The 9,138-nt window shown below is 48.1% G+C and overlaps 1 protein-coding gene across 1 annotated transcript; it reads left to right on the top strand.

Annotated features, from left to right (window-relative positions):
* The first annotated feature begins 2,650 nt into the window (after positions 1–2,650).
* LOC123354510 (kinesin-like protein KIF17) lies at positions 2,651–8,143 on the top strand. The gene is made up of 3 exons (XM_044996628.1): positions 2,651–3,018; positions 6,844–6,990; positions 8,027–8,143. Exons 1-3 carry the CDS (start codon positions 2,788–2,790, stop codon positions 8,141–8,143), a joined length of 495 nt encoding a protein of 164 aa, XP_044852563.1. The 5' UTR covers positions 2,651–2,787.
* The last annotated feature ends 995 nt before the right edge of the window (positions 8,144–9,138 follow it).

Genomic DNA, 9,138 nt, shown 5'->3' with positions numbered 1-9,138 from the left:
GTAACTGCACAGTTTCCCTGGATTTGTTTTAATACAGGCCCATTAGATACTTGCTACCTTCATTGTGCAGTAGCACTAAATAAAGACCTTAAATGTGGAGTTTCTCGCTATCTCCCTAATCCTTGTTTCACTTAGTATTAGCTACAGTTAAATCTGCCTTAAAATGCTAATCTTTTTTTAATCCTTTTTTTAATTGCTTCATTTGCTGGAGAATAGCTCTGGTGAACTGGGACCTACAGTGTTCTGAGGGCCAGCTGCATAAGCTATTGCTTGCAGGCAGCACTCCTCAAGGTACCAAGTCCAGCGTTGGCTAACTCTCTTTCCTGACATTTGGGCTTGGGAAAGCACACTGGCCGACTGGTGCCCGTCAAGAAGATGGGTCTAGTGGGAAACTGGTTTAATAATGAGATCAGGGCTCTGTACCAAAGGGTGGCGGGATGATGGAATTTGTCTTTATTTTTCTATTGGTAAGAACGAGAGCTGAAGCGTGTTTGGAGAAGCATCAGACCATGGCCCGTGCATGTGCTTCAGCAGGGCAAAGGACAGCCTGCTCTATAGTCCTAGTCTACTATAATACACCAGCTCCTTCTAGTACAGCCTGTCAGGGTGACCAGATAGCAAGTGTGAAAACTCAGGACAGGGGCTGGGGGGTAATAGGAGCCCATATAAAAAAAAGCCCCAAATATCAGGACTGTCCCTATAAAATCGGGACATCTGGTCACCCTACTGCCTGTTCAGTTCCACTCCTGCAGTGTCTCTGCTGCCTGGGGCTCCCTATTTTATTTTATTTTTTGATGCTCTATGGGTTGCACTGTGAATCTCAACCATTACCATTACACTGTAACTGTGCCTGTGCCCTGTCTCCCTGGCTACTTTTTTGTGTGCCCAATGAGTCTGCACTTCCCAAAGCCCCATTCTTCCCCGCTGTTCTGTATGGCACAGACCTGTAGGATTGCTTCCCTGTGCTCTGCTTTAACTTAGGCCTGATCTACACCTAAGGCTGACCTAGCTACAACACTCAGGGTTGTGAAAAAAACCTAGTGTCTACCTAGTATGACCTAGTGTCTACATTACCGTGCTACACCCATGTTGGTACAGCTGTAGCACTTACAGTGCAGATATTCCCAAGTAAGAGTGTGATAGCAGCCAGAGGCTCCAGGCAGGGTGGGTGCCGTGCTAGGGTTCTGTCTATGCTACCACATAGAACCTTTTTCTGAAAGTGCAAAGAGAATATGAAAAACAGCTTTGAATGGAAGCCACCTTTCAGGGTTAACTATGGAGTCACTGCCCAAGATTTCATAAGACATGGCTTTCATGTCAGCTTCTCAGTGATACACAGCTGATCTGACAGCCAGACATTGCATGGTACGGACCCATGGCCACTGCTGACAAAAATCTCTGTTCAGGAGTGCACGGGGACATGCACATGTGGAGGTGGAGCACCCTATGGACAAAACATCTTGGAGAACTCCAAGTTACTGTACAGGTAAGTAACCTCCCCTTCTTCAAAGTGGGTGGCCAAACTTGGCTCCTCTTGACCAGATCTCAAAAGGAGCTTGCTCAGCTGCCATGAAGGTACTTTCCTTCAGACAAGAAGGTCTATAAATGACTGGACTCTGCACCACATGCCCTTCAGCATGTAGAGGGAAGGTTCCCTCTGTGCCACCACAGCAGGAGTGTGGCTAAAGTGTGGCCCATATGACAGCTCGCCAGGCCCTCGCTGGTGCAGAGGGTGCTCGCTCCCTGGGCGCTGGAGTGCTGACTGCTCCCAGCAGGGCAGGAGTAGGGTGACCAGATGTCCCAATTTTATAGGGACAGTCCCGATTTTTGGGTCTTCTTCTTATATAGGCTCCTATTACCCCCCACCCCATCCCGATTTTTCACACTTGCTGTCTGGGCACCCTAGGCTGGAGGGAAGTGGCCTGGGCTATCCCTGCAGCTCTTTAATTGGAGTTGTGGCCTCCTAGCCCCCAAATAACCTAGACAAGCCAGACTTCACCCAGCATCCTGAGGGGGTGCTGCGCCGCGCCTGCCCCTTGCGCTGGCCACTGCCACCCTGTGCCCTGCTGCACCCCACAGCTGGAGGCTGCGACATTCCCTGGAGAAGCCCCTCGCCCCCACCCACTCCCCGTAGAGCCCAGGGGGCGGCTCTGCTCAGCCAGACCAGGGGCCTGCCGCGGCATTTCGGCAGAGAGCGGGGATGGGAATTGGGTGACGCTCCCTCGCCCGGCCCCTTGGGAGCGGGGAGCCTTGCGGCAGAGAGTGCGGCGCGCCGTTGCGCGACGCTCCCTGGGCCCCTTGGTAACGGCGAACGCCGCGGCGGGGGCGGGGAGCGGAGCTCGGCGCTGCTGCCCCGGCCCGGCGCTGGCCTGGTCGAGATCGACTCCGCCCGGTTCCCTCCTCCCACCGGCAGCCCTGGGGCCATCGCGCGGGCTGCCCCGCCCCCCAGTCCGGTCCCGTCACAGCGCCTGGCGCCCCCTAGCGGGCGGGGCCCGGGCAGGCTCCGTGGTGAGCTGCTCCCTGCCCGCCCGCTGCTTGGCGCCCTCGAGCCCTGTGCCAGGCTCGCCCCAGCTCGCCAATGCCCTTCCCACACTCCTGCCAGTGCCGCCCCACTGCCCTGAGCGAGGCTTTCTCCCCATGCCAGGCTCTCTCCAGCCCCTGCCCTTCTGACACTGCCTCCCCACTGGGGCGAGCTGGGATCGTGCCCCCTGAGCCGGGCTCGCTCCAGCCGTCCCGCGCCGTTGGAAGCGCCTCTGCAGACGGCAAGGTTGTCCGGTGATTTCGGACATGGCCTCGGAGGCGGTGAAGGTCATAGTGCGCTGCCGGCCCATGAACGAGCGAGAGAAGGCGCTTAGCTGCCAGGCCGTGGTCGGCATGGACAGCCCCCGGGGCCAGTGCTTTATCCAGAACCCGGGGGCCACTGACGAGCCCCCGAAGCAGTTCACCTTCGACGGGGCGTACTATGAGAGCCACAACACTGAACAGATCTACAATGAAATTGCCTACCCGCTGGTAGAGGTGAGTGAGGCCAAAAGTGATCTATGAGCCACAGAGATTCTCCATGGAGAATGGGTGGCTTGGGAGATTGGCAATGGCCGGCAAGGCCTTTCCATCAATTACTGCAGAGTTAAGGGCCGGCCCTAGGTTTTTCGCCACCCCAAGCAATTGCCAAAGCAAAAAAAAAAAGGTCTGGAATGCCATCCCTGAAATTGTGCTGACCCAAGCACGTGCTTGGTTTGCTGGTGCCTAGAGCCAGCCCTGGCAGAGTTTAAACTTTCATTAAAAAATCCTACAAAGTTTTAATCTTTATGGTTCTGAAGAAAACCCACTGAATGTGACCTCATGCTGCACTGTCTCCTTGATTCATAGATTTGAAAGCCAGAAAGGACCATTGGGATCATCTAGTCTGACCATCTATATAACAAAAGCCATGAAACTTCCCCAAAATAATTCCTATAGCAGATTTTTTAGAAAAAAAATCAATCTTGATTTGAAAATTGTCAGCGACCCTTGTAAATTGTTTGATGGTTATTTACTCTCATTGTGAAAAATGTACATCTTATTTCCAATCTGAATTTGTCTAACTTCGACTTCCAGTCATTGGGTTGTATTATATCTTTCTCTGCTAGACTGAACAGCCAATTATAAATATTTGTTCCCTATGTAGGTCATTACAAACTGTAACCAATCACCCCTTAACCTTCTCTTTGTTACACTAAATAGATTGAGCTCCTTGCATCTACAGTAGAACCTCAGAGTTACGAACTGGCCGGTGAACCCCACACCTCATTTGGAACGAGAAGTATGCAATCAGGCAGCAGCAGAGACAAAAAAAAAAAAAGCAAATACAGAACTGTGTAAACATAAACTTCTAAAAATAAAGTCAACATTAGAGGTCCTTTGCACTCTTCTGACAACTTGCAGCCAAAAGGGCTATCTGGACCCGCTGATCTTAAAATGTCTCTTTAGTAGCTGCTGTTCAACATCCTCCTGAGAGATCTAGTAGTGGAATGGAAAGTGTGTAATAATCATCATATGATGAGACTACATCATCTGTTTTTTCCCAAGTACTGAACAGAAATATTTATTGGTAATTTCTACATTATTATTGATAATTCTACCATTTGAATTTATACCATTTAAATTCTACCATTTAATTTATACCAATGAATGAATACCATGGTCAAGATTCTTTTATGCTTCTAATATACTCAAAAAACTCATTCTAACTTTGCTTAAATATACTTGCCATAGATTTCTCTGTGTGTCCCTTTTCTTAACTTCTGGTTTATATATATTACTATCAACTTCCCCCTTCTTTAATTTATTATGTATTATTTTTTTCATTTTTTATAGCTGCTTTCACTTCCCCTCTAAACCAGGTCAGTTTTTTTAATCAGTACGATCTTCTTCCTTAATTGTGGCTTTTGGGGCATCTAATAAAGTATTCTTAAACAATTCCAAAATATGATCGATCATATTTTTCTAATTAAATTTTTCCTCCCAGCTGATTTGGCAGATAATTGTTTGCAGCTTTGTGAATGTGGCCCTTTTAAAGCACAAAGTATACATATTACTGGTTTGGACTTTATTCTGTTTGCACATTATAAATGTGACCAATTCATGGTCACTTGTACCTAAGCAACCATTAGTTTTTAGTTCTGTGATCAATCCCTCTTTATCTGTCAAGATGAGGTTTAATACAGAGTCCTCCTGTGTTGATTGCAACACTTTTTGAGTTAGGAAATTGTCATCTATAATATTTAGAAATTCCAAGGATGTTTTAATACTGGCAGCCAGTGGCGGGATTAGCCACTGGGCCAATGGGGCCTGTGCCCAGGAGTTCCAGCCAACTGGGGGACCCCCGGAAAAATCCGCTGCCACCGGTGGAAGCCCAGAGGCCCAGCTGCCAGGCGGGCAGGGCTGGGGAAGCCCCCGCACCCTGACCCTTCTTCACGGCAGCAGAACAGGGTGGGGGAAGTCCACACACACACACACACACCACCACCCATCCCCAGCAGAAGCTGCTGGGCACCAGGGCAAGCCACCCCACCCAACCTGCCCTCCAGCAGAAGTGCTAGGTGGGCAGGGCGGGAGAAGCTCCAGTGCCCCAACCCTGGTCCCCCACAGAAGCGTGGGGGGGGTGGCAGGGGAAGCCCCCATACCTGGACCCCCACTGCCGCTCTGGGACAGCGAACCGCGGCCAGTGGGAGTTGCAATCGGCCTAACCTGCGGATGCAGCAGGTAAACAAACCAGCATGCCCCCTGGCGGGCTTCAGGCCAAAGGTTGCCGATCCCTGCACTACAGTAAACTGAAGAACATTAGCATAATATTTCTCCTCTGCTCACTCAAAGGCATCTCTGAAGCTGGCAAAGGAGGGGATGACCTCAATCAGCAGGGGGCTGGGAGGGCTTCACAGCAGGGGGCTGAGCAATTCACCAGGGCTTTGCCCTTTTCCTCATTTACAGCTCTTCGCAGCCTCTCTCCCTAACCATGTTTCAGTCTCTGGTGAATTGGCATGTGGTTCATTTTTTTCAAAATCTCTGTTTAGTTATTATTGCCATTGCATCTGGGGAATCTTGCATTCCGTTTTTTTAAAAACCAGTAAATCCGTCACCCAGTGGTGATTCGTAAAGTTATATCTATTTCATGTCTTGCTGAGATGGGAAGGAAGGAAGGAAGGAAAGGTCACTCCAGGGCCAGCTCTGGTTTTTTTGCCGCCCCAGGCAAAACAAAAAACAACAAAAAACCCGGCAGGCCTGTCGGAGCAGCGAAGGGAAGGAAAAAAAAAACAACCTGCGGGGCGGCCAGAGCGTGGGTGCAGGGGGACTCCCAGCCCTGCAGACACACCCTGGGCAGCGGAGTGCGCACCCCGGCTAGCAGGGAGGGGAGAGAGAGAGCAGGGGGGCAGCCAGGGCTTTCTTCAGCAGGGCGCTCGCCACGCCACCTGCCAGGAGGGCTCTGTGCCGCCCAGGGAAGGACGCGGGCTGCCCTGCCGGGCTTGCTACAGACCTGGCACCGCTCCCAGCAGGGCGCTCCCCTCCTCCGCGCTGCCGCCCCCGACAAAAAGAAAAAAGAAAAAAACCTGTGGGGGCAGCCGAAGCGGCGAAGCAAAAAAAAAAAAAAGGATTGGAGGGAAGCCGCCCCTTGGAATCTGCCGCCCCAAGCACAAGCTTGCTCGGTTGGTGCCTGGAGCCGGCCCTGGGCCACTCCCTCCTTTAGCCAGCTTTGCAAAGGATGAATTTGAGTGAGTAGATGAGAAATAACATTCTTATCATTATTCTAGGATTAAGACTTCCCTTTTAGCCACAATCAGCTGGAGTTCCATTTGTTTCTCCGGTCCTCAGAGTATCTTCTGATCTGCAGCAAAAGTATCCTAATTTTCTATACTATAATCAATGGGCCCTTCCTGTTTTGACCACCTCTGTTCTGTCAGCCCCTGGGGCTTTAGAGAAACCAGTGCATTTATACAGCAGTGAAATGTATTTTATTTTATTCTCTTAGTCTATGGCCTGAGCTAGGAAGCTTGTGTTTTGCCCCTACTTTTCTTCCGCTTCAGGTTTATTTTTCTGGGTTTTGGATGAGATGTAAAACCAAGACCTTGGTTTGTAGAGATAAAGATCCCATGGGACTTTCCAGAAGAAATTCAAAATTCCAGCTCAGGTGCTTGTGTTCCATCCACCTACAGATGACATTGCAATTTCTTTGCTCACCCAGCAGTTTCTCGCCTTCCCTATAAAAGCACTGTTAGGTGATAGAATAGAATCTTAGTAGCTTGATTCAAAACATGTGAAGGACGAAGATAATGGCTATTTTCTTTATGTTTTTCTTGAATTTTCCAGGGTGTTACTGAGGGCTACAATGGCACCATTTTTGCCTATGGCCAGACTGGCAGTGGGAAGTCATTTACCATGCAGGGCATTGTGGACCCTCCTACACAGAAAGGCATAATTCCCAGAGCATTTGAACACGTTTTTGAGAGCGTACAGGTATGTAGTGACATGAAATGGCTGCTGTAGCAGGGACTGTAGCCCAGATCCTCAAAGGTATTTAGGTACCTAATTCTCATTGATTTCAATAGGAGTTACGTGCCTAAATATCTTTGAGGGTCTGGGTCTATATGTTATAAGCTATTTATTAATAGGTTTTTCTACAGTATTCACTGCCATAGTATCTGAGCCCCACAAACATTAATGAATTTATCCACACAACCCTATGGCAAGGTAAGGAAGTATTATCCCCCATTTTACAGATGGGGAAACTGAGGCACAGAGCGGGAAAGTGACTTCCCCAAGATCACACAGGAAGGCTGTCACTGAGCTGGGATAGAACTCTGATCTCTTGAGTTCCTCCTCAGTGCTTTAGCCACATTCTTCCCACCCCCAAATTATCAGTAGGGTAGCAGGAGACTTCCTGTCAACTTGCCAAGAACTTCACATGATGAGTACATGAGCACTGAATGCAGTTCTGGTTGGCTGAGTGTGTATGATTCAGTAATGGGCATATGTAGAGTCCAACAGAGTCCTTGAGATTTGGGACTCAGGTGCTGTTTACAGCTCTACCACATTTACTGTGTGACTTTTGGCAAATTAGTGTTTCTCTCTCGGCCTGTTTCCATATCAGTAAAACCAGGATAATGCCTAAATCTTAGGAAGTTGTGAGGCTTAAGTCATTAATGTTTATAAAGTGCTATGAAGCCCTCTGCTGAAGGGTGCTAGAAAAGGACAAGGTACTTTTACTCCAAGCTGAATATTCTCGATGCTGTGTATTTACCAGTGTAAACGAGCCCCTCACACTAGGTCTACACCTCTCAGTGTCTATGTATTGTATGGCAGGAGTTTACACTGTGAAAGGTCCCATATAATGTGAACTAAATAGTTAATCTGCAGACTAAGTATTTTTTAAAAAGCCAAGGGGGGTTAGGCACCCAACTGTCATTGACAGTCAATTGGCGTTTAGGTATCTAACTCCCTTAAGCACTTTTGAAAAACTTCCCCTAAAATCCCATCTCTTGTTTTTGTACAGTGTGCTGAAAACACCAAATTCTTGGTGAGAGTCTCTTACCTGGAGATCTACAATGAAGACATAAGAGATTTGCTAGGAGCCAACACCAAGCAAAAGTTGAAGGTGAGGAGATCATAAAATAATTATGGCTAAATGAGGATATGCTTTAATTTGCTCTGACTGCTATCAGGCATGCCTAATAGATAATGAGGGAGAACCCAGCAGAAACTTTTTGCAGAAACTGAAACATGAAGCATTTAAGATGTGACAAAAACTGTTCTTATTATGTTTAGTGAGTTTTATCTACAGTCTGGTCCCATTCCCCCAAATCTCATACTTTCCTTTATTGTCTGAGACCCAGTTTGAATACACTCTTGTACATGAAAGTAGAGTGTGCTTCAAATCAATGTTGAAAGTTATCATCAATGTGTTTTTACCCTGACAAAAGGTTAGACTCAGCTGCTCTCTGCAATTGATTTCAAAGTTCTTTATTCTTGATGGTGGCTATTAGAATATGCAACTCACAAGACCAAACTTACTTCTGTTATTTTATGTAGGTACAGTATTTGAATTTAACGGAACACGTACAAAAGAATGCCTGTGACTGGTTCCTGCCACCTTTGGCATCAATTTAAAATGCAATACAAAAATAATTACAAAACCACACACACTCTCTCTCTCTCTCTCGTGGGATCTGAGCCCAGGCCCTGGAAGGGGTGTGTGCATGCATGCATGCATTTTCCTTTTTTAAAGGGGACGCTTTAGGTGGAGCCCTGGCTAGTAGCCACTGGACTTGACCAGAGCCATGGCGGAGTGGCAACTCCTGGTCCTGGGGTTAAAAAATAGCTCTGTAGAACTGACCTTATCATTATTTGTCACTCCACCAATTTTTGTGTGCAAACTTTACCAGCAGTGACATTTTCTTCCAGTTCATTGATAAAGATATTGAGTAGCATTGGACCAAGAACAGATCCCTGTGTGGAGCCCCACTAGAAAGGCTCCAATTGCGTGATGAGTCCCCATTTAGAAGAACTTGTTGAGGTCTATCAATTATCCAGTATGCATAAGGGCTGCAGGACTGGACCCAAGGTCCTAGCTTTGGCCTAGGAGGTGGGAATCCGCCTCAACTTTAC

The sequence above is a fragment of the Mauremys mutica genome, chromosome 21 (assembly GCF_020497125.1).
Source record: "Mauremys mutica isolate MM-2020 ecotype Southern chromosome 21, ASM2049712v1, whole genome shotgun sequence".
Taxonomy (NCBI): domain Eukaryota; kingdom Metazoa; phylum Chordata; order Testudines; family Geoemydidae; genus Mauremys; species Mauremys mutica.
Note: the sequence above shows the minus strand (reverse complement) of the source record. Positions and strands in the feature narration are given on the sequence as shown.